General features: G+C 40.7%; 1 protein-coding gene across 14 annotated transcripts in view; it reads left to right on the top strand.

The window, feature by feature from the left end:
- PUM2 (pumilio RNA binding family member 2) overlaps nucleotides 1–25,400 on the top strand; it is a 70,053-nt gene that overhangs the window by 8,870 nt on the left and 35,783 nt on the right. For 13 of the 14 annotated variants that reach the window (XM_084513630.1, XM_084513623.1, XM_084513625.1 and 10 more), the window contains exons 2-6: nucleotides 14,925–14,993; nucleotides 20,193–20,298; nucleotides 20,595–20,782; nucleotides 21,424–21,596; nucleotides 24,916–25,186. In XM_084513630.1, coding sequence (XP_084369756.1) covers nucleotides 14,943–14,993; nucleotides 20,193–20,298; nucleotides 20,595–20,782; nucleotides 21,424–21,596; nucleotides 24,916–25,186 — 789 coding nt within the window. In that variant the 5' untranslated portion in view covers nucleotides 14,925–14,942. Of the gene's footprint in view, nucleotides 1–11,903; nucleotides 12,227–14,924; nucleotides 14,994–20,192; nucleotides 20,299–20,594; nucleotides 20,783–21,423; nucleotides 21,597–24,915; nucleotides 25,187–25,400 lie in introns of those variants that run through there. The other variant, XM_084513631.1, reaches the window with a different exon arrangement.

Here is a 25,400-nt window from a genome sequence, read left to right as displayed (position 1 = left end):
CTGTCACAGCCTGACACCATTCCTGTGGGTCCTGTCACTGGTCACTAAAGAGAATAGATGGATGCCTTCTCCACTCCCCTCACAAGGAAGTTGTAGACCGCAGAGAGGTCCCCCCTCAGCCTCCTCTCCTCCAGGCTGAACAGGCCCAGTGCCCTCAGCCACTCCTCATATGTCTTCCCCTCTAGGCCCTTCACCGTCTTCATTGCCCTCCTCTGGACACTCTCCAACAGTTTAATGTCCTTCTTGTACTGTGGTGCCCAGAAATGCACACAGTGCTCAAGGTGAGGCCGTACCAGCTCAGAGTAGAACGGGACAATCACCTCCCTCGACTGACCAGCGATGCTGTGCTTGATGCATCCCAGGGTACGGTTGGCCTTCCTGGCTGCCAGGGCACCCTGCTGGCTCATATTCAACTTGCTGTCAAACACAACCCCCAGATCCTTCTCTGCAGGGTTCCTTCCAGCGTCTCATCGCCCAGCCTGTACATACAGCCAGGGTTGCCCCTTCATCATGAAGACCATGGTGTAAAAACTTGAGGTGCCACACACATTTAAGAGAAGAACCAGGAAGTTCAAACACATCACAGTTGAATGGCATTCAGCTCTTGGTTGAGTTGGAAAAATCTTTGATGTGAAAGCTTGTTTGACCCAGTGTCTTAAATTAAGTAGCTGCTCAGACTGGAAGCTGATACAATTGGCTCATAGAAGGCTTCAGAGTAACAGTCACATGGACGTGTGATGCTGTTAACATTTATATTCGGTGTTTTTCTAAGGCTGCCTCAGCTGTAGCAGCAGGAAATCAAAGTGATGGACAACAGTTACTCGCAGGGAGAACACTTCATTTGGGAAGAGTTGAACTACTTGCCAGAGGGGAGGGCTGTGCAGAATAATTGGCATCATATGGGAGGGCAGGGCTGGAGAAGCACTCATTTGCATGAGAGATGGTATCCAAAAGTCGTTTGGCGTTGGTTAGCTGGAAGGTCATGCATGCACAGCTCCGTGATCCAAGGTGACAAACCCCAAACTGTAGTTTGAGTCAGGTGGCCTTCGTTGTTACCCCTTACAATAAACCAGACAGGAGCACATCTGTTCAGTGAACGACAGGATTAAGCAGAAATTTCTCAGTCTAGAACCATACCTGGGTCTCATTCATCTTCCTTTATAATATTTAATATTGGAAATAGCTATAAAGAATAATAAGTTATAAAGGATAATAAGTATAAAAAACTGTCTCAGTTGGGTTTTTGACTTTTTTCTCCTACCCTTAAGAACAAAAAAGAGCTTCGGGCTCTTTGATGGTGCCATCTCTGAGGACAATTACTATCCACTGTGGCATCATCCCTTCATTAACATCCCCGTAGGGCTGCAGACAGGTTACTGACTCACCGTTAATTCACATCAGTTCAGTGTGAATTTTTGAAGCTTAGTAAAGTTGGTAAAGTTTGCTTTTACAGAGATGAGGGTTTGGATTAGTTCAGGATATCATTGCTTGGATGTCAGAGCACTTGCATGTGTTCTTGGCCACGTGCTGAAGCCAAGAGGTACGGCAGGGGGATGCTGTCCATCCTGTTCGTTCCTCCCCATCTGCCCTATCTACTGGTATCCCTCATAGCAAAGGTGTATAAGAAGTTCATCAACTTCTTTAATCAGAATTAGGAATTTGAAGATGAGGTTAGCTATTTCTGTTCTCTTTGTCCTAGTAGAGGGGTTTGGTAGGAACTGTTGGTGAAAACATTCAAGTCTTGCAGCTTGGTCTGCTAGAGCCTCATTGTCAGATCCTGAAGAAGCGCCAGAGAAATGCTGTGATTGTAGCAGCTTCTTTGGAGGTTTCTAAGGATAGTGGTGCTGTAAACAAAAGAATGTAAATTGTTTTTTTGCCCAAAGCTTCAGTGAGGCTTCAGTTGCTGTAACTCATTTCTGGTAGAATTTATAGGCTTCTGGAGAAGTTCTCTGAGTAGCTGCTGACACAAAGTCCTTTATGGGGTGTGAGGGGGCAATAGGGCAAAGAAGTGCCTTACCGAGATCCAGAGCTTTTTAGCACTCGTGGTATGGAGGAGAAACTGTGTATCGGTTATTACAAGTATTCAGCATGACTTGCACAAGGATCTGTTTGAATTCAGCCACAAGGACATGCATGGATGTTATTAAACTAATAAAATGTGCAAATTTTTAACATTGCCTCCAGGAGCAAATGGACAGTTCCTAGCAAAAACTTTGCCTTCGTTTTAAACAATAAAATTGTTTTTGACATTCAAATAAGATACGCACATATGTTTGTGCAGTGGAAGTGGGGAGATATTTTTGCCATATGAGATCTCACAGCCACGTAGCCATCTCTCGGAGCAATGATCATCATCTCATGGTTCAAATTGGGAACAACATAATCTGTTTGCTCACCTTAGAGTGGGAGCCGCATCGCCTGAATCATTAGCTCTTCCTTTTGTAGAACCCACTTAAAACCATCCCTAGAAATCTGAGTGAGCTTGCACAGCGTAGTTTTTTTATTTCCTAACTTTACAGCTTTTATTTAGTTTAAAAATAGTTTCAGTTGTTAAATATATATATATTTTTTTTCCAAAGTAGCTTTCATAAGCAGATATTTAAGACTTTCAAGTGCTAAGCAACTATGCAGCACGTAAATAGTCCTGCTAAAAGCGTACGTTTTGTGCTACGTGATTGATGCTTCCCTCTCCCGGTCAAGTTTACAGCAATCTGAAGCTGTGTTGGAGATGGTTCATTTCTGGTTCTGCCTTACAGGTTCTGTAATAACCTCGTTACAAGTGTTGTCTTTTGATGATTTTCAGCATTTCTAATTATATTTTGCTATTTTCTTTATTTAATTACAGGAACGTTTTCCTCCATTTAACTAGAAGCTCAGTTAATGACTGTCAAATTAATGTTTTAAGCAGCTTTTTGAATTTGCAAACTAGCAAAACTTTTCAAACCCCACAAATTAGGAAGAGAAATCTTAGAAAGAATTTTTTGTTCTGGTTAACGGAGAGCTCAGGTGAGGGTGTTTGATTCCTCTTTTGGAAAACCTGTGCCCTGTCAAAACTTGTTTAATAAGTTCATGATTTTTTTCATCGTACTAGTGCTGTAGAATTTTCAGGAAGTCCCCCAAGGTTTTTTGGGGTGAATTTTAAGGTGATGACTTCTTGTGCACTAATAAAGGTCTTGCACTGTGCATTTTTGAGAAATCGCTGTATTACGTGCTTGAGACTCCCACAGTTCTGACTTTAATTTCATAGTCAGAAAGAGGTGGCTGTTGTTCCCATCTCTTTCATTAAAACTAGGTAAAATAGTGTGTTTTATGGCATGCCGCAAGGTGTTTCATGTAATTTAACAGACCAAAAAGCATTGGGAACTTGTCTGTAACATGTTTCTTTATCTAGGAAGAGGGAAACTCTCTAGCTGTGAACTTTGCAGATACCTGATTTGATTTTAGCAGTTTCAAGGACATAGTACATGGAATAGCTGTCCTAATGGTCGGGAGGATGACCCAAGGGAATGGCATGGAGCTGCATCAGGGGAGGGTCAGGCTGGATTTTAGGAGAAGGTTCTTCAACCAGAGGTGGCCAGACACTGGCACAGGATCCCCAGGGCAGTGGTCACAGCACTGAGCCTGCTGGAGTTCAGGAGGTGTTTGGACAACACTTTCAGGCACTTGGTCTGATATTTGGGTGGTCCTGCGTGGAGCCAGGAGTCGGACTGATCCCTGTGGGTCCCTTCCAACTCGGGATTATCTGTGATTCTGAGGAGAGCAATTGCAGCCCCATTCTGCCTCGTACAAACAAGTTCATTCCATGCAACGTGTGCTTCAGAGACTTAGTGAATCACTCCTTCCAGTCATGGTTGCTGTTCTGATGCATCTGCATACTTCCTACATCTGCATACTTCCTACGTGCCCTTGTCACCCTTTCGAACCACAGCTGATAGTTTCAGCTCTGAGTTACTCGGCCAGTCCCCACACTGCACACACTGTCTCAGATGCTGTCTAGCTGCGAACTGCTACCTCCTCCTCATGAATTTCGGTACTGGTTGCGTCTATTACTGTAAGTATGTTCACAAGTGGGCTTGTACTTTGTTCAGTTTGTGCTTTCTGACATACCTCAACCTTTTGCCTGCCCCGATGCCTCCAAATACCTGGCACTTGTGCGTTGTTAAGTGTCTTAGTGTGACTGGCTACCTTATTCTTACTTTACCAGTTCAATTTCTTATATCAGTCTTCGTAACTTGCCTTACACTCAGACTGAAAGCTCTTTGAAGCAGAGCCCTTCATGCTCTCTTGTTCAGTAATTATTGTAGTGAGCCTGATACAGTACTGCAGCAAAACAAATGGCACGCAGTCATCTCAGCATTCTTTGATTTACATACAGATAAATTACCCTTCATACTTGTACAGCGATAGCTCTGTGCAGAATCAGGTCTGTGAGGAATTACTGACAGCAGCATAAATCTGAATGGTAGTGCTGCCTCTGGAGACGATGTGGGTAACGTGGGCTGGGAGCAGCAGACAGTTCATGTGCCTTGGAGACTGACACAGTGGGGTGGATGCACAGACCCCAGCTGCTGCTGGAGCTGGTTGAGGTTTCTTTGCCTTTATTCCCAATCATTTATTCACAATCTTTATGCTCCTGCTTCTGGGTGGGTTTATGACTGGGCCTCGTTCCAAACCTGATTGCTGCCCTGTTGTGGAGTTTTGTCCCAAAGCTAAAACTTTTAGGGGAAATTCTAGGGGAGTTCATGTAGACACCAGGATGAGCTGGTGGGAGCCAGTTAGCTTGGGGAGAAATGGCTGCAAGTAGCCACTCAGGCTTTTTGCAATTACGATGTATTCATATTTTCTATTTCAATATCTTGTAATTCGAGCTGTTGATAAATAAAAATATTTTAAATTGGGGTCAGTGTTAATTATTTTTTAAATCCAAGTTCTTACCTGCTGATGTAGATTGTATTTAGCTTTCTGTTTTCCTGTGATTAAAACCACCACAAAAATGTGTAACACCGCTTTATTGCACGGAGGTGCTACCTTCTGTTTTTTGAACTACTTCGCTTTGGTAGTTTGCAGCAAAGTCAGGGTAATCGGGATGCTTGTGTGTCTGTGAAGGTTTATGTGAAAGCTTCTTCACTTCAGCGAAGACAGGAGGCTGGAATTCATGAAGCATAGTGGTGGGTAAGTACATGAAGGGAAGCAGGGAGGTAGCACATAACACAGAAGATCTCCTTTAATTTGATAGATAGTAATTCATGCTGTTGGTAATAACAATTGTTAGGGGGCTTGTCTTTCCCCCCATGATTGTTGCTTCTCTCTGCTTGTAAATTCTGTTGTTTACGTGCTGATAGCTACTTTCGTGTGTAAGTGCGCTTACATTTTTGGTTTCTAACTGAAGAGATTGAAGAATTTGGCTTTTAATCTATTGTTACACAGATGTCTTAATGCCCATCTTTGAACTCATTTTTGTTACAAACCTTTTATTATTTTCATTTGAATTGTAAATGGCCTACTGTAGTTCCAGTAGCTTAATTGTCATCAGCCTGCGGTGTTAGCTGAGACTTTTTTTTTAAGTTCCTTTGAAGGACTGTGCTGGCCAACGTTTAATGAGATATTAATGTCCAGGGCTAAGCTGCCGCTCTTACTGAATTAGAAATGAGGCTTATTGAATTAGAAGTAGTCTCTTTGTAGGTTTTTGTGTAGTTGGCTGTTTTGTCGGCTTTTAGGCAATTGTAGAAATCTATGGCGAATTTCAAAACGCCTGTTGTCGAAAGAGAACATCCTTAGCAAACAGCTGAAAAAATTGATAACAGCCAGTGCTTTGTGTCCATTCCTTTGCTGTAGGCAGATAAAGTAGAAGACGTACTCTTCCCTATAGTAATTATTTGAAGATGCGTTGGAACAAACACGCTTTGGTGTTCCCTGCGTAACCTTCTGGGCTGTCCTTGGTGTTAGGCGGAGAGCAGCGCCTTGAAGGAGGAAGGCAGATGTTGGTGCTGACTGGCACATATTGGAAACTTTGTTTTTTTCACTGACATTTTCTGGTGGTGATACAGGGGAGTTGTGTGCTCTAGCAGCAGTTGTCCTTCATAAATCTAGGTATCCGTGCTTACATAGTGGAGGGAGAAGTCTCAGAATTCTGATTTTATTTGTACTGGTGTGATTCAGCTCGCTGGACAAAGAATTAGCCACTTCCGTGTCTTCATCTTTGGTTTAGCACACACTTGAGGAGATGTGGTGGTTTCACCTTGATGGGCAGCCAGGCTCCACTGCACTTGACTCTCACTCCCCATCCTCAAAAGAATGGGGAAAAAATACGGTGATAAAAAGCTCATGGGTTGAGATAAGGACAGGGAGATCACTCAGTGATTGTCATCACGGCCTAAACAGGCTCAGTGTAGGGAGAGTGATATAATTCATTGCCTACAACTAGCAGACTAGCACAGGGAGAAACTAACAGCAAACTAAAACCACCTTCCTCCCATTCATCCTCTTCTGCCTCCTCCCTGTGAGATGCTCAGAGGAATGAGGGCTGTGGTCAGTCCCTGAAGCTTCATCTCCGCTGCTCCCTCACGGTCTCTCTCTGCCCCTGCTCCACCTGGGGTCCCTCCCACGGGATGCCGGCCTTCCCAAACTGAGCCTGCGGGGGCTGCCCACAGGCAGCAGGTCTTCAAGAACTGGTCCCACACGGCTCTGTACCACGGGGTCCATCCCCCAGGAGCAAACTGCTCCAGCACGGGTCTCCCACAGGCGGCAGCTCCCCCCAGACCCCCTGCTCCTGCGTGGGCTCCTCTCCACGGGCTGCAGCTCCGGCCCGGGGCCTGCTCCTGTGGGGGCTCTCCATGGGCTGCAGCCTCCTCCAGGCCACATCCACCTGCTCCACCAGGGGCTCCTCCACGGGCTGCAGTGTGGAGATCTGCTCCATGTGGGACCCCTGGGCTGCAGGGGCACAGCCTGCTCCACCAGGGGCTTCTTCACAGGCTGCAGGGGAACTGCTGCTGCGTGCCTGGAGCTCCTCCTGCCCTCTTGCTTCACAGACCATGGGGGCTGCAGGGCTGGGTCTCGATCCTCAGTCTCCCAGTTACTGTTGTGCAGCAGGTTTTTTCCCCCTTTTTTTAAATCTTCTGTCACAACATCATTTATTGGCTTGACTCCGGGCAGTGGTGGGCCCCTTTGGAGCCAGCTGGAACTGTCCCTTATCTGACATGGGGCAGCTGCTGGGCTCTGCTCACAGAGGCCACTCCTGCAGCCCGCTGCTACCAAACCCTGCCAGGTGAACCCAGCACAGATCCAACTTTTGCTGTTCACTGGTTCCCTCTTACCTTGCTCTGAGAAATGACCTAGCTCTTTTTTTCCACAGGGTACACTGTTCATTATTTTTCCATTTTCTCCCCATTTCAGATTTTACAGTATCTAAATTATATTCACTTTTCTGTTTGCTGTGTGAAAAACATACATTAACAAAGAAGAATCGTAGATTACAGTGCAGAAGGCTAATTTCTGGAGATTTTCACTTGATTCTAGTCATGTACATTTTAATTGTTCTGATTCTTTATGAATTGGTAACAGATTGAATCAAAGCTTGTCGACTCTGTTAGAATGGAGTAGCTGTGTATTTAATTAATCATTACTATACATTAATTGTCCCTAGTTTCTGCTTGTGTGTAGATGATCTTTTCTGTACAAAGTTTTCATTTTCAGAAAAGGCAAATTTCAAGCTTTTGTATAGCTTACAACCTACAGAGCACAGACATTTTTGTCAATTTTTTGACTTACTAACTTTTTGAATAAGAGCTAATTATGGAGTCACGAAGGTTGGTGTCTTAAAATAGCAGTGCATCATTTTCGTGTCACGCTTCCTAATGGCATTAGCTGTAGTATTAATACTCCCTGACAAAGCTTTTCAGTACCTAATGAAATAGTGATGGGTGGAAATCCCTCATGAGTTCCTGAATTCCTGTTACCTCCCCGGTGTCACTTACCACCGTGCTGGGGCAAGGTGATGCTACTTGACTAGCTTAACAAGAAAAGGGCAGGTTTTTAAAATGAGGAAAAAACAGCTTTGCAATGTGCATACATGAAGTAATCAGCATCAATTAAATAATGAGCGTGTTGAGACAACTGCAATTCAGACTTCGTTTCACAGCTTAGTTCCCAAACCTGAATAGATTTTAGTGGCTTCCCTTTTTGTGTGTGGAGTATTTCTGCAGGAGGGTTGGAGATGCTGAATAACAGAGCAGAGCAGTAGGGGGAAGGTTAAGAGTCTCAGACTCTCACCTTAACTGTTCCTTGCTGAAGATTAACCTATAAATTTTTGTGTATGAAAGTTCTTCAGTTGATTTACAAGGAGTAGATTTCAGTCCCTCCCCCTCCTTTTTTTTTTTTTGAAGAGCTGCCTTTCCTTGTAGCTCATTTAAATAATAAAATAAGTGTCTAAATAATGTATGGGCAAATATTATTTCAATAAATTAAAATAAATTTCCTGTTCATCAAAACTGTCACTGCACGAGTTTTTATGGGATTTTTTTCTTCCCTTGTTTAAGCTGTTAGGTAAATTATACATAAACACTTAAGCAACTTTAGATTTTTATTCTACAAAATTCTGTAATATTTGTCTTCCTGTTACCTTCCCTAGAAACTCTTTGGAGTGGGTAATTTTTTACACACTTAAGACTTCATTGAGAAATCTGCCCAGATATTTGGCTTGTATTCCAAGGCATGTAGGAACCTAGCGCGTCACATGGAGCAAACAGTAGCTGTTAGGAATGGTTGCAAGTTCTGGTTTCACAGCCGCCTTATTAATAATGTGTGAGGCTGGTACTTCTGCCCGTGGGTGACCGTAGGGATTCAAGTCCTGACTTTGAGGACATCTGGCAGGAGTTGAGGAAAATTTCTGCCACCGAGCAAAACTTGAGCTGGTTGGGTGGAAAGGGGCGTGAAAGCCTGTGCAAGGAAGAGATAAGTTTCTTACATGACAGAAGGCTTGTTTGTGGGGAGCGAGGGGTATTGCAGCTTCCCTAGAGCACGTTTCATTTCACAGCCAGGAACAGAACCCAAGGTTTCTGAGTCTCACTGGGCCAGCGTAGCCACCAAATGGGCTGAAGGAGGTGGAAGGATGTGCTTCGTTTGCCTCTCTTGGTGGAGGCGGTGTCCTGTCGGACGTGGTTTGTACCCTCTGATGTTAGAGGACTGGGAAATTGGTCTGTAATTGGCAGCTGTGTCAGTGTCTTGTGGGATGTCATCCAGCATATTTATATTTATTTATTTATCTGTTTATTTATTTATTTATCTATTGCTGTTTGTAGGAATCTAGGAAGTTTCCTTCTCCAGCGTGCATGATTCCAGATTCCTGGTGCTCCTATTGACAAGCAAGAAAAGCAAGCACACGAATGGTTACCCAGCCATTGGTGGTTGTGTATACACGTCAGCTGTTGGGGTCACTCCACCCTTCTGTGACTTGCATTTTCAGTGGGTCAGGCAGTGCTTTTGCAGAGTATTTCTTGCTATGTGCTACAGAAATCCTACCTTGAAATTATAGAGTCATTTTTTTTCGCTGTCACAGGTATGGATGCTTCTCAAACTTCTGCTGTAAGGAACAATAACACCCAGCGATTGCTGATGGGGCGCAGTCAGTTCCCTTTTGTTAGAGCATTTGCATGTGTGAAGGGTCATGGAGAGCAGAAGAAAAGAATTCTAAAATTCTAGATCAAGTATCAGTTCAGAAACCTAAAATACACAGATTAAAGAATTAATTCATTTGCTTGTGGAAGTTTTGAGTTGATTTAGTGTCTTGTAATTCACTTTTGGGTATTTAGGTAAGTCTGCAGTTGTGTTACTGTCGTGTATGTTGTTCAGAAAATATTACTTATTTTCAAAATGTGCTGTGCCTGTAGACATTTAACCCAGGAGCATAAACTTCTATTGGGCAGCTGGGTATTGAGCGAGCTTCTGGCTCCTTGATGCTTCAAAGAGGTGTGAGTAGCTGCATCTCGCCAAGGGCTGTTTTAATCAAACAAATGCCTTGTTTTCTTAAAACATTATGCTAGATATTTAGCAGTTTGTAATTAACTTAGATACAGAACATGGTTCCATGATTGCTTATGATTCCAGAAGTTGCTTATTCAGCTGCCGAAGTGCTTCTGTTATCTGGATGCAGGACTGGCTAGCCTCAAAACCAAAATAAGTGAAGTATGAAACCAGCAACATACTCTGGAGTAGAAAACCATACGTATGGCCCTGAACTACTGTATTTGGTAACACAGGCTCTGGGATTTGCAGTTCAGGCTTGTTGCATTTTTTTCCCCTTGTTCTTCTTTGTTACAAATCTCTACTAGATTTGTCGAATGCGTTAATTTATATATTTAAAAAAAAATAGTATTTTTCTTCAGTCATTTCAAAATGCTGAAATGTTAAATGAGCTTTTGTGTATTTCTGACCAAGTGTCCAAGATAACAGTACAGGACAGGATTTAACTTAATCGGAGGGCTGGCAGAATCGCTACATACTGTGTTTCAAAATACAGCCACTTCTGTGTTCCAATGCTAGTTTAATTTGCTGATGTGAAGTCTCTGCCATAAGAATATACTACATATAAGAAGATAAAAGCTGCAGAAGAGCCACCCCCTGTAGAAAACTACTGAAAAGGTATTTTGCACTGAAGTCTTTCAGCAAAACACCGAAGGAGGCTCAAGCATTCGCCTTGCGACCAGCAGCTTCCCTTTCATTCCAGCCACGCTGTTGCAGTTGCCAGGTGTTGAATCTCGCCTAGGACCACAGCTTCAGCAGCAAAACCCCTCCTGTGTTCTCTGTCCTGGGGTTACGGTATTGACCTGGGAAGGGAGAGATGGGAATCCAAATGTCTTCATGCAGGAAATGTGGCTTATGGGCTTCCCGCTAAGCTTGTTTGCCTGCTTCTGATGTATAAAGTGAGATCATCTCTCTTTTGGTTTTGGTTTTATTATTTTTTCTCATATATATATATGTGTGTGTGTGTGTGTTTATATGTATATACACACACAGATACATATATTTAGAAAGGGCTTATCTTTGCTGTTTTATCATGGAAATTGTTCACGAGCTTACTTCTAGCAGGATTCAGGATTCTTGGAGAGAATACCACTACTGTCTCCTATATAATATCTATATATCTCCTATAATAATACTGGTCAGAGTACCTACCTCTCTGCTAGGACTCAGGTGCCTAGATTCCAGAAGGGGAAATAATTTTAAGTAGTGTTTCTTGGGGTAACTCTAGATGGCCATGCAGTCAGCAGCCCGGCTCCTGGATGCCACCCCGAGGTCAGGGCACGGTTTCCAGTTTCCACCTGGTGCCACCGGTGCTCGACTCCACCGTGCTCCAGAGCAGCTCCTGCTCGTTGCTTTCCCTGTCCCAAATCCGTGCTGCAGCTGGATCAGCGGGCTGGGCTGGTGAAATCCTCATGCACAGAAAAGGGAAAGAAAAACCTGAATCAAAGGTTAAACCCTTTACTCGATGACTCCTGAGTTAATTGCAGGGGAAGTGGCGAAAGCTGCCACGGGAAGAATGGCCGAGCTGACCTGCTCAGCAGCAGCTCCCCAGACCTTTTTACCTCTAGCATCAGCTCAGTGTGCTGCTTGGATGTTGCAGCGTTCAGAGGGAGGATTGCCTGGTGGACAGACCACGAGGTAGGAACGAGACAGAGCCAAAATGAGAGCCCCGCTCTGGGAGTTCAAACAGAGTGAAGGAAGGTCTTTACATATGTGTTTAGGTTTAAAATATATTTTTGGTATATTTTACAGACAGGGCAGAGAGGGAGTGTACAATCAAGAGAGAAGGAGGCTATATTTAAAAAAACAAAAAACAAACAAAAAACAACACTATTTTTGGACTCAGCATTAAAACCTCCTGCTTAATACGGTGATGAATAATGGACTAATGTACGCCAGCACATTGTATCCAGTTTCAGTGGGAGTGGAAAAAGAACAGTTTCAGAGTATCCATGAACTTTTCCCCCTTTCACATATTGATAGAAAATTCTGATCCAGCCTTTTAAACAGCAGTGTGTGGGAATTGTAATACCTAAAGGATTTTTTTTGATGTGTCGTTTCCATTCGTGTGTAATTTAGTGGGCCCGGGGAATGATCTGACATGTATCAGAAGTGTGGAACGACTGCCAGCTTCTCCTCATAGGAAATGTTTGTTCGCTTTCAGCTCCTGAAAACTAAGATTAGATCGAGCAGCTAATTCCAAGAGCAGGTAGGTGGAGGAAGAGCAGACTTCAGAGTGATTGTGGGGGAGAAGACAATGAGAAAATAGATGTCACCAACCAAAAACATGAAAAATTTGTAAATGCTGAGTATGTCTGTTAATAAAAAAAAAAAGTTCAAAGGATTTTTTTTGTTGTTTTATGAATTATGCTAGACAGGGGATGAATAAAAGTTTTCTCAAACATTTTTGAATGCTCTGATTTTCTTAAGGTTAAGACCATATTTTCTGCCAAAGAAATGTACCTCTTAAAAATGCATATTTCTGGAGCATATGAATTAGCTGAACATTGGCACCATGTTAGAGAAAACATAATTAAAACTTCCTGGTAGTGTGGATAACCACCCAACGTTTCTTTTCCCGGGAGAGGGCACATCTGTGTGTGGTGCTAGGTCTAGCTGGCTTGCCCATGTCGTAGATGTTTTCTTCTGTGGTCGTAGAGATGGGGGCTTGCACCGACAACAGCAGATCTTCTCCACATCCTAGTGCTGCCTGTATTTTCGCCAGTCAGTAAGCTAATCTGTGAAACCTGTACTCGTGATACGGGACAACATTTTGTGGCTGCTGTCTTTGATGGAAAGGCAAATTGGGACCCTCTTTGCTCTGGTAATAGGACTGTTATTTTTCGTGCTGCTGCTAGCGAGAGATAACGCTAACTTCAATACCGTCTTTGTAAGAAAGGGGTGAGCGAGCAGAACCAAAGTTCAGCGTACTCAAGTTTATTTTCAGTTTCAGGAAACTTCAGTTGACTTCAAACTCAGCAGGAAAAAAGAGTTAGCCGCGCTGTTACCCCGCTTCTTGGAGTGCCTTTTCTTAGAGATTTGGAGGTGCGCGTGGCCTTGGGCTTGAACCTCATTGAGCTGGGGAAAAATAAGTATTTGCTTTTAGGTCTTGTACTAAAAAGACATTTATTTATTTATTTTTTAGTTGAACAGTGTTTATTTGGGTAGAATTGATGGCAGATATGAGCTATAAATTCTGTTTAGGAGTCCCGTTAGACCACAACCACATATCTTGAGACCTAAAGTACTTCTGAATTGTAATTGAAACTAAAGTGCACGACTTATTTTGGGGAGCGGCTTATGGTAAGATACTCAAGTCTCCCAGCTATCTACAGGTGAAATTCTGCTTTCGAAATTCTGACAAATTCAGAAGTTCTTCAAAACTTGAATCTTCAGTTTTTCTTTCTAAAAAAAATCCTGTTCTTCTACAGCTCATTTTTCCATGTGCATGCACAAAGATTTGATTATCCCTCCGAGCTAATGAGGAGCTTGTTTCACATAGTTTACAATTAACCTAATTTTAAATTAATTTGAAAAATGTGTTTAGCTTTTTTTTTAAGATACATGACAATCTGCTTACAGTGTTTAAAAGAATAAAATCAACATAATTAACTTAAATGTCAGCATCTCTGGAAAAAAGGCCAAGGTGCTGATATTTTTTTCATAATTCGCTATGACACTCAATTTTTCTCTCACTGAAATTGTTTTCAATTGGCTTCAAAATCTGACTTTCAGAGAGAAGATTTCATCTTTGATCAGTGAACTTTCAAAAGTATAGAGACACAACCTCAAATGTAATGGTTTATAGTGATTATGGGGCAATAAAAATACTTTAAGAGTAGAATTTTGAGATTAAAACATCTGTCGGCAGGCAATACAAACTTCCTCAAAGCTAAGAAAGAATTGGTGAAGCTGTTTGTGCCGGAATATAAGCACAAGATTGTCTTTGAGTATTTGAGTATTAATTTAAGTTGATCTTAATGTGTTATCAGCTGTATGGAATAACTTTATTTTGGTCTGTTTGTCAATGTGAACAGGTGGGCTTACTAGGGGGAGGCAGGTATCAGGAGGAAAACTTTGATTTTCCTTTTTCTTTACGCTTGAAGAATTTGTTTTCATTATTTTACCCTGCTACATCTCCCTCCTGAGAAAGATGGGTAGAGGAGAAACAACTCCAAATTTCCCTTTATTTATTTTTCTATGCTTATTATGGCTTTAAAAAGTGGAAACAAAATGTGGAAACAAATTTCTCAGGAGAGAATGCCCCTGGTGCCGCATGCCGTGGAAAAGGGGGCTGCTTGTCTCAGCAGCAGCTCTTGCACTTGTAATACACCTTCTGTATTTAAAAATACAAAATCCACCCCCACCACTCCCCGCACACACGGAAGAGTGCTATTTCCTGGAAGAAGGCAAGAGAAATTGTGCTCGTGCAGTCATGCAATCACTTACTGGGCCGTGATAGCAACACGCTACGAGTAGCTTTTGTGTCCTGTCTTGTGAGCTGCTCTTTGTTTGCTGCTAAGTGTGCTCAGTAGCGTTGTGTGCAACCAGCCATCCCCTTTCCGAACTATATCCTGTGCTCAGGTCTTCAATTTCCCTTTATTTATTGCAAATACAGTATTGGTCACTGTTCCCATAGTGAGTGATTTCCGTCCGGATGAATGAATTTTATAGGTTTTTAAAATTTTCCATGGAATTTCCTACACGTTGTCTATTTTATTAACTTGGTTCATTAAATTGATCATTAACTGTGGCTGTTCGCAAGATCGAGACTCGGGTCCAGCCTAGGTTGAGTAGCAAATTTTGTGTGCTCTCAAGTGTTAAAAATGCAGAGCATTGCAGACTAAACTTTTGAAAATACATTGGACTGTGTAATGGATCACTCTTTTTTTTTCTCCTTCCTGCAGGTCCGATCTGTGGATGAGATGAATCATGAGTTTCAAGCTCTTGCCCTAGAATCTCGGGGAATGGGAGAGGTAAGTATGGAGGACTCAAAATCCAGCGGGCGGTTTGGAAATTTTGATACAATCTAAGAAGTCATAAATTATATCAAATCAAGTATGTAGCTTCTGTTAAGACCAAATTGATTTTTCAGACCACTAAGATCTCCTTCCTAAGGCAAAGATGAGCTAAGTGGCTGTGTTGGGTCTGTCTGAGCTGGAGTCACCTTTTCCCTGCAGCAGCTACGAGTGCAGAGTCCAGTACTTCTAAGAGCACTGGGATGTGTGGTGTTACTGTGTCAGTCTCAGCAGATGACTGATACTGTTGAGGAAGTGGCAATGTAATTTCTTTGAAACCTTGCTTAATTTTCTGAAATGAGGTAGGTTTTCATTGCCACTCTGTTTAAACAAGCAAAACAGTTGCTACCTCCAACAAGCCAAGGAGGCTAGGATCTGCTAAGGGGTTTTGGCTTCAGGAAAAGAGGCACTGGCACAACCTAGCAGAAATAGGTGGTAATTTACTGTGCCTTTCCTGTTAACTACTCCTTAAAAGAAGATTTTAATCTAGGTAGATGGAGAGGAGGAGGTTTTTTTCTTTTTTTTTTTTTTGTCAATGTACTTTTTGAAAAAGTTGTGAAGGTAATAGAGGGTAACTTAGGGAACTGCCTTTGAAGGACCTGAATTGTTTGAAAGGTAATCAGCATGCATTAGGGCTATTTGCCATGGCAGGATATGATAACGAAATAAATTCCTATTGAACAAAGATTTCAAATACTGGTCCATTTGTTTTGCTGGATCGTAGATAAAGCTTTTTGATAATTGAACCAGTGACAATATTTCTGCTTAATTTTTAAAAAATTACAGGACTATATGCTGAAGGGAAACCGTAACTTACAAAAAGCAAATGTCATGTTCTAGGTGCTGAACACTTCTTGGTTGACACAGTGCTGCTATTCTTATTTGTTTTTTCTGATGTTAATGAAGCATTTAATGTATTCTGCAGAACTATGAAGATTTGTTTTAAAAAGAAAACAGTTCTGGTGCAGTAATCTGGTATCAGAGATCAGTATTATATTATGACCTTGAGCTTACTAGGCCATTACACCTTTCATTTTGATAGATTCCAGGTGTCTTCATTTAACACAGGTTTTCAAATCAGTGGGTTGACTTTAGTAATTTTCTTAACGTATTGCACAACAATAGATTAGTTCCTGGAATGTATTCCGGGATCTTTTGATCTTATTTTTTGTAATTTTAACATCCTTCCAAAATATTAGAGAAAATACCCTCATAATTACCCATGTCAACTAGAATTGGTAGTTGTACGTTCTGTGCTTCCTTCTATGAGGAGAGGTTGAGAGACCTGGGTCTGTTCAGCCTGGAGAAGACTGAGAGGGGATCTTATCAGTGTTTACAGATATCTCAAGTGTGGGAGACGGAAGGATTTGGCCAGCCTCTCTTCAGTGGTTTGTGGGGACAGGACGAGAGGTAATGGCCATAAAATGGAGCCCAGGAAGTTTGGCACCAACATGCGAAAGAACTTCTTCACGGCGAGGGTGACGGAGCAGTGGAACAAGCTGCCCAGGGAGGTTGTGGAGTCTCCTTCTCTGGAGATATTCAAGGCCCGTCTGGACGCCTACCTGGGCAGCCTGCTCTAGGGAACCTGCTTTGGCAGGGGGGTTAGACCTGATGAGCTCTGGAGGCCCCTTCCAACCCCTTCAATTCCGTGATTCAGCCTGCTTCAGAAGGCTTGAAAGGGAGGTTATGTCAAGGGCTCTGCTTCTAGATACTGGGGAGTTTTCTCCCTTAATTTTTCTCCCTAGATAGATTATATCTCTGAATTGAAATTAGTTTTTTATTCATAATTCTTAGTCTTCTTGGTCTTTTTTTCCACCCACTGGGATTCAGTGCTTCCTGACATTTGGAGCCCATTAGGTCTTGCTGTTCACATTGTTACTGAAATTAAGACAGTTTATGAATCCTCAAGCAAGTATCACTTCCAGGTGCTAACACAAAGGAATATATTACAGAATCTGTTTTCATTGTACCAGAAAATACTTGGAAATGATGCATCCTGGAAGAGCTTCTGTGCAGGTATTCATCTGAGCTGGCTTCTGATAGAGCCCGGTGTGAGTCAGTGTTGGGAACAGGACTGGTAACGTGAGCCAGAAGGACTGGTTCCTAGAGCCACGGGATGATCCTCGGTCTCTTTCTGTCTTGCAGTTCTCTGCTAATTCATTCCTTCTGTAAAGAAGCAGCCTGAAGTTTTATTAGCAAGAGATCTGCTGTATTGCAGGCATCTTTCTAAAAAGGTCTCCTAAAACTTTAGCTGTTAGACTCAAACGCAGATGCTGCTTCTGGCTCCAGCTCGCAGCTATCGTGACCCTCAAGGTCACGATGATATTCTGAAGAAATACTGACACGTGTTGCTATTTCTCTTCTCTGGGCATCTGCTGTTTGCTATTTCAGGGCTGGCATATTGGGCTTCGGGACCCTTAGTTGACCTAATACAGGCATACATGAAAATTAATTGTCAAACAGAATATAAAATAATTTTATTCGGTAACATCTCTTCTTACAGAAAATGAGAGAATCAGTATGCACATAAATTGTGTTTTAGGGAGAATGTATCCATTTCTGGTGTCAAGACTTCATTTGGAGAAACTGTAGAAAGCTGTGTAGGAATAACTTCTGATCCTAAAAAAAGTCCTTAATTTAAGACCCAGTAATTGAGACTGCAGTGACTTATCTGAGCTGGTTAAGAGGCAGCTTTAGTGTAAGTGGTTATCGTCTATGCATGGAAAGGGCTGTGTTCATCTAGCAGAGACATAACGGGGTCCAGTGCCAATACTGAAAAAGATACTTTGAGTGTACTGTTGGAAGAGCTTAGTAAGAAATAGGGCATTTTTTTTCCATTATTTTGAATTAGGAATTGATGTATTTTTGTACAGTTTTTCTTCAACTACAACTGACTGCATTAAATGGAGGAAATACTGAGCAAAAGGCATATCAAAGGGTAAAGCAAGATGATTATAGTTACTCGTTATATTTGTGATGACCTGTTCTTGATTACCTTTTTCTGTGGAACTAATCAAATAATTTTTTTCTTGCCTCTTAAACAGGAACACAATTACTCATTTTTTCTTTATTTTTAAAAAAAAAAAAATCAATTTATTTAGATACTTGAGGAACTTCTTGTATATGTATAATTCAGCCAAGAGCTTCTCTTTAAATCTGTTCAATCTTAAATTTAGCCTCTGGATGCATAGATGATGGCATTATGTTTTGAGTTGAAGATTTTTGTTGTGTGCTGGAATAGTTAAGGCTGTAGGAAGTTGAGTGTATGTTTGGAACTTGAGCATGCACTTTAAAACAGAAGAAAAAAAATGCACACAAAACGCTAAACAAACAAAAAATAATCCACACACTTTAGCCTTTGCAGCTTTTTATCAGTGAACAGTTTCTTCCTCTGACAGAAATCCTACAAATGAGTTTTGAAATCAAAACCAGTATTGGAGTGTGTTCTGCTTAAATTTGCTTATTGTTTGCCATGGTTTTGTCTGAACACCTGTGTGACGGTGGGATTGTAAAAATGATTGTCCACTTCCATACTGGGAGGTACCTGCTAATTTTATGACACCGAAGATACTACTTGATCAGTTTTTGTTCAGACCTCCACTTCTGTTATTCCTTACAGCTCTGATCTCAGCTGGAAATATCTTTGAATTTCTATTGGGTTGCATTTAATATAAAATGTGGTTCTCCTTTCCTCTCTCAAACCTGACATTTCACAGATGACATGAAGTGCTTGCTTGCTGTTATAATAATGTCACAAAATGAAAAGCAAGTAGTGTTGTGGACTTGGTGCAAAATTACCACATGAAGCAGAAAAAAATTAATAGATTGTCTGGGTTGATATGAAATTTACAATCTTTTGCTTTCTACTTGACCTGTAATTTTAAGATTCCATGCATGTTTTCAAACCCTCAGATGGCTGGCTTCATCCAGCTCTTAAACCTGTAAAACTTCATATCCTGGTGCTCCCAAGGTGGTGGTGGCTCTCCCATGTATCGAGGGAGAGGACATCTGTCAGGGCAGGTCATAGCTACGATACTCTTGCAACTATAGTACAGTCCCATAAATAGTTCTGTTGGGCTTTGGCTGTTGGTCATCTCTAACCCCAGTCTTTGTGTTACTGAATTTTTTATGTAAAGAACCCAGGGGTTTAAGTATATAGCTTAGTTAATCAAAATATTTTTGTGCTAAAAGTTCTGGGAGACACAGGAAACATCAGTCAGCAATCCTTAAGTTACCAGAGAGGAGCTCCTTTCACCTCTGTTGTTTCATTATTAATATCTGTGACCTGCTAATGGCAGTCTTAACCTCTGCTTTAAGCAGCTTTCATGAACTCTTTTAAAGCTACATTAAGAAAAAAAAAAGTGTTGTTAATAGTTCTATTGAGGCTCGTATTAGGCAGATGTGAAGTTGAATGATTTTTCCTATCAGATAAGCAACAGGAGAGAGATTCTTATTTGTTTGTTGCTTTGGTCATGTCACGCCAAGCCTCATTCTTGAAGACAGTACAGAAGTGATTCTGATACTGATAACTTCAACAAGCTTGAAAACTTCCTTTAGAAGTAGTAATGAAAAAAATCATACAGCTAAATGAAATGGCTGGTAGGTGCAACTGCAAATGTGGTGGTCAGTGACTTGTAACCAGCAGATCCGTATGGTGTGGAGCAGCTGACGTGTCATGGTGTGGGTTAGTTGCTTTCTGAAGTTTGGAGCATGATCCGTTTCAGTGAGCAGAGCTTTATAATGAACTGATTCTGTTTCTGTTCGTCACGATGGTGTTAGTTAAAGGCCATGCTTCTGAGCCAAAATGTGGAGAAGGCAGCATTAATGTTAACATTTCTGAGAGGATTGACTTGGTTTAACACAGGGATTAATGTGATTAGCGTTTTATCAGAGCTGCTTCTATATTCACTATCGCTTCCTCATAACTTCAGAATCTGTCTTGTTGGGGTCATTTCAACATATTTTTTTTTTTAATGCAGCATCAGCAACAACTTTTAAGTCTTTTTTTTTTTAATTATTCCTTGGTTGTGCACACTTCCTTATGTAAAGCTAACTTTGGTATTGGCCTCTCTAAAACAAATTGCCTGTCCTCTTTGTTATACTATTTATTTTTTTACCTATCTATTTTAAATAAAACAATTTTCTCTTTTTAAACAGCTTTTACCTGCCAAAAAGTTTTGGGAACCTGATGATTCAGCAAAAGATGGACAAAAAGGGATATTCCTTGGTGATGAGTGGAGAGAGACTGCATGGGGAACTCCTCGTAAGTGATAAATTATGTACTGAGAAATCAGTCATGTTTAGTAAGTGTTATTTCAAAGTAAAATATTACAATAAATGATAGGTGTATGTTTAATTTGTTTTTCCTTTTGTTTTAGTTGGAAAAATCTATGTTTCACTGGTGTTTGTGTGCTAAAAATACTTTTTGAAAGTGAGGTTTGGATTTTCTTATGTACTTGAATTTTGGTCTCGTTTCACTTCTCATCTGCAATGAAATGCAACAATATAACAAGTTGCGTTCAGAAAGTACAATTGTGATTATTTGTTTATTTTTAACAGACCATTCTATGTCCCAGCCTATTATGGTACAGAGAAAGCCTGGACAGGGTTTTCATGGAAACAGTGAAGTAAATGCTGTATTGTCTCCGCGATCAGAAAGTGGTGGCCTTGGAGTGAGCATGGTAGAATATGTGTTAAGTTCCTCTCCAGCTGATAAATTGGATTCCCGGTTTAGGAAAGGAGCTTTTGTAAGTAACATAGTGTTAAGCTTGCTTAGTTATCTACTGTAGTCTTACTGAATTACGTGGTTATATTTTCTACCTAATTTGTTCATTTTTTTATCTCTTCTTTTTAGAAGGAAGTGTGTAGTTGCTATCTGCCTTTCTTCCTTGGTTGGAGGGGGCAGAAGAGGTCAGAGGGAAGTGGTTTGGGAATCTTGACTAAATAGCTGTCTTAAAAACAGTACTTTCCTAATACCTTTAAATAAAGGTAGGAAAAAAGATCGCAAATCCATTAATTTAAAATCTGTAATGGGCTTTATTTTAGAACTTCCTATTTTGTGTTTCAGTATAAGGGGGTTTCATGTACTGGATGTTTTAACTGTGTAAGATAAAGTTTAATTTGAGGTGTTACTGCTTTAACAGTGCCGCTATAGTTAAGGTTGAGTTAGCTCTTCCATTATAAATCTTGGCATTCCTTTTCACATTCTGGCAGTTATTAATTGCATGTGGTTGAAACTTGATGACCAAGTTACCCACCAAATGCAATTTCATTGAAAACAAACTGTTTGTATTGTTTACGTGCACTGTAGTGTAGAATTAGGTCACCTTGTGGTGCTCCTATTGTGTTCTGTTAAATACTCAGAATCAAACAGATTCTTTTTCCTCAGGGCACTAGAGATGCTGAAACAGATGGACCTGAGAAAGGAGATCAGAAAGGCAAGGCTTCTCCATTTGAGGAGGACAAAAACAGAGATCTTAAACAAGGAGATGATGAGGATGTTACTAAAATAAATGGCAGAGGTTTGCCAAATGGAATGGATGCCGATTGCAAAGATTTTAAGTAAGCTTTTAACTGTTTCTCAAGAAGACGAGCATGTCTCTTAAGGCATTATTACAGTTCTGGTTTGTGTGTCAGCTTTAAGCATTATCCAGCTGCAGAGTGATTCTTGCTGCTACCTCACGTCCTCCCTTTCCCACTGTGCCACATGTTTCTTAGGATGTCATTAGTGTGTGTATCACTTCTCATGAGCCAGGTTCATCTTAATAAAGTCTTTCTTCAGAGTAAGTGAGTACCTTCTCGATGTGGTGAATTAAAGAGGGATGAAAGCTTTCACCCTTTTAATTGCAAAGAAAATTCCTTTCTCTCTCTCTGCTTCTTTTTAATACTTTATAACTTTTGCATCTGATTGTTGCTGTAGAGAGATAGCCCTGCAGAATTTTAATTTGCCTTCTAATTTTGCTGGTGGATACCGCAGTCTAACACAGCTACTTCCCCACAAAAGTTTTTGTAGAAACCATTTATTTGGCTAAGGGGAAACGATGTATTTCTCTATTCACACAGCTGAATGTTACCTATTTGCAATATAGAATGGTGTTACGATTTAATTTGCTTTCTTATTAAACAAAATGGAGCAAGCTCAATGTTTTTGAAGTACAAACTCCTATAGGACAGCACAGCCACCCTGTTTTTGTTTTTGTTTTTTTTTTCATAATAATAAAATGCATTTTAAATTGGGTGTTTTTAGAGAACTAATCTTTGGTTTTAAATGACTGGTGCATTTATAACTGTCACACAGAAGAGTTAGCAGGGTTAGAAAACTAGAGCGCTGCTCATAAATTTGTATTGATGTGATGAACGTGACTGAATAGTTGTAATTTCATTAGTTTATAATTAAACACTTATATTAAAATGTGTGTTTGAATCCCATATGTAAGTATTTCTTATCCTTTTTAAAAAAACAACACAGTGTAGTCACCTGAGGCTAAGGAAGGAGTTTTCAGGCCTATTTTTCAGGACACGTCATTGAAAAGAATATGTATCAACCATGTCAGAGAGCTCAAGCTAATTACCTCCTTCCGGGAGCATATGCAAAATAAATTTGCTTCCAATATCATAAGTAGAAAATGCAGAATAAATTTTGTCCCGCTTTTCTTTTCCGGAGTTTATTTCAGTTTTAAAATACTTGATTGCAAAGTACCTTTTGTATTATTTAAAGAGGGAAATGACTAAAAACTAGTGCAAAAAAGCATCCAAAGCCAGTAAACCTCTCAAAACATAAGGTCGTCCAATTTAAATGGCCCACGTAAAGTGATGGTATAGAGCCCTCCACTTAGAGGTTTATAATTGAAGTATTGACACAACTTTAACTATAGCAAGAACAGCACCAATATGAGGAGCTTCCTATGCTAAGTAAACAAGTATTAACAAAGAAACTTTGTCCTGTCTTCCTCCTTGTATTTTTATTGTACTTACTCATGGCATTTTTTTAAACTAAAATACGTACTGAAATAACTGCCTCTTCCTTTTGTTCTTCAGTCTTTTGATACTGTATGTCACTTGGGAAGAATAAGGAATGTTAAATGGCTTCAAACTCAGGTTTATTCATTGAGCAAGATACACTTGCTAGCTAGGATACTTAGATGGTAGCCCGTACGTTGTACATGACTGAATGTGACAAAAACAAAACAAAACAAAAAAACTACTGTAAAAAAAACCTGCTTTATCCTGAAGTATTTTGTCCAAAGTAGTAGATTATATCGTACTGTTGACTGAGCACATGAAAAGACTGCTTTCAAGTTAAACAGTCTTTAGAGTTGATATTAGCAAGTGCATAAGTACTAGCAGATCTGTTGGCATTGATCTTATGCTTTGGTGAAGAAGAGGGACTTCAGCTTTGGAGCCCTGAGGAGGGAGGAGAACAGGTACTAAAGGCTGTGTCTCTATCTTAGAGTTAGTGTTCAGGCAGTGTAGTGTTGGAATAGATACAATTTTAGTCCTGCAGGGTTGCTTTTTTTGATTATGAATCCAGTCTTCACAAATAAAGCAGATTTGCCTGGAATTTGTGTGTTTCCTGCGAAATGATAGATTGCTGTAATCACAGCGCTCAACACAACTAATGTGTTAAGGGATCATAGACACAACTCACTCCTGGTAGCTGACATTAAATTATTGTCAGTAAAGAAAGGCTAGTCTAAACAGAAGGTAAGATACCAGTCCAAATTAAGGTACCCTAAATTTAACGAAATGCAGGATTGGGAATCTGTTGAGGATGTGACTCCGCTGACACCTCAGTTCAGGTGTTTGCATGCAGGTATTTGCAGGTGCACTGGGAGATTCTCCTGTAGTCAGTGGAGATGCAGTCAGTAAAGCAGTGGAGATGTGAGAATGATTCAGCTTTTACCCTACAGTTACTTCCTAGTGACTGGTCAGTTGAGTTGCTATCTAGGCTCTGTCAATGGCACTAACTAAATTTTCATCCTCAGTAGGGTTTTAAACACCAGTGCACCTACAGATGCCTAAGTGTAGCCATCTAAATCCCAGACAGTCCCCTCCAGCTCTTCCCATTTGGAAAGCTGAACCTCAGGGCTTTGACACAGTAAACAATTTCCAGCTGCATCTCTCTGACTTGCTGTCAAAAGAAAAAAGGACACTCACGTTTTTGCTCCATCCTAAGGATTTTCCTCTGGAACAATGGGCTGTGTTTATTCTTAGGAAAGTTGAGATGGAATGGATGGGGTTATAGTAGGGACACTTTTTTCCCCTGAGCAATCATCTGGTGTAGTCTATTAAATCACTTGTGTAGGACATGAAATGTTTTAATTGAGTGCTAAATGAGGGACTTCCAGTTTTACTTAGAGGTGAAAAATGTATTGTTTGCTTTGAGATGTGAAGGATACTAGCTCTATTGTATGTTTGTCTTTCCCAGTTGAAGTTTTATTGTTTCCTTCTCTCCTTTGGCATGAGATCCACTTAGCCATGTCCTTTTATTTATTTTTAATTATTTCTCTTCAGTGTGCTTTATAGTAATTGTCACCCCCAAAATGCAGTAAAGAGCCATCCCAAAAGTTACAGGTTATTGCAGTTCACTTCACTGTAAATAGCCTCAAAGTTTAGTTTGTTGTTCCTCTTACAATGATTTAGAGACATGTATATTCTAAAGTTTAAAAGAAAAAAAAAAAAGAAAGAAAAAGGAATTATGCTTTGAAATGAAATATATCCTTTATCTTGAGCCATCAGTGCATGCTGGTTAAAATCAGTCTGTTGTTCTCCTTTGTAACATCTCTGTTCAGAGATCCCTTTAAAGTAGAAATGCTGTACTCTGCCAATAGACAGTGTTATTTAAGACTGTAAGAGCCTATCTTGAATTTCTTCTAAACAGTCGTACCCCTGGAAGTCGACAAGCCTCCCCAACAGAAGTAGCTGAACGCTTGGGTCCCAATCCTAGCACCACAGAAGGATTAGGTCCACTTCCCAATCCTACAGCCCACAAGCCTCTGGTAGAAGAATTTTCAAATCCAGAAAATCAGAATCTAGATGCCATGGAACAAGTTGGTCTTGATTCTCTACAATTTGACTATCCTGGCAATCAGGTACAAATGGACTCTTCGGGAGCTACTGTAGGACTTTTTGACTACAATTCTCAGCAGCAGGTTAGTACTGGACTTGAAAAGATGCCAGATGAGTCCTTTAAGTTATGCATTATCCAATTTGATAGTTGTTTAAGCATGTAATGAATTTTGTTTTATTATATGTCCTTGACGTAGTTAAAGGGAAATATATATTTAATCTGGAAGAATATTGGTGTGTAATTTTCCAGTTAAGTAACTTAGGGTAGAAGCCTGGTTTAAAATCTTTTTTTTTTTT

This window comes from Aythya ferina (genome assembly GCF_964211825.1).
Source record: "Aythya ferina genome assembly, chromosome: 3".
NCBI lineage: Eukaryota > Metazoa > Chordata > Aves > Anseriformes > Anatidae > Aythya > Aythya ferina.
Note: the sequence above shows the minus strand (reverse complement) of the source record. Positions and strands in the feature narration are given on the sequence as shown.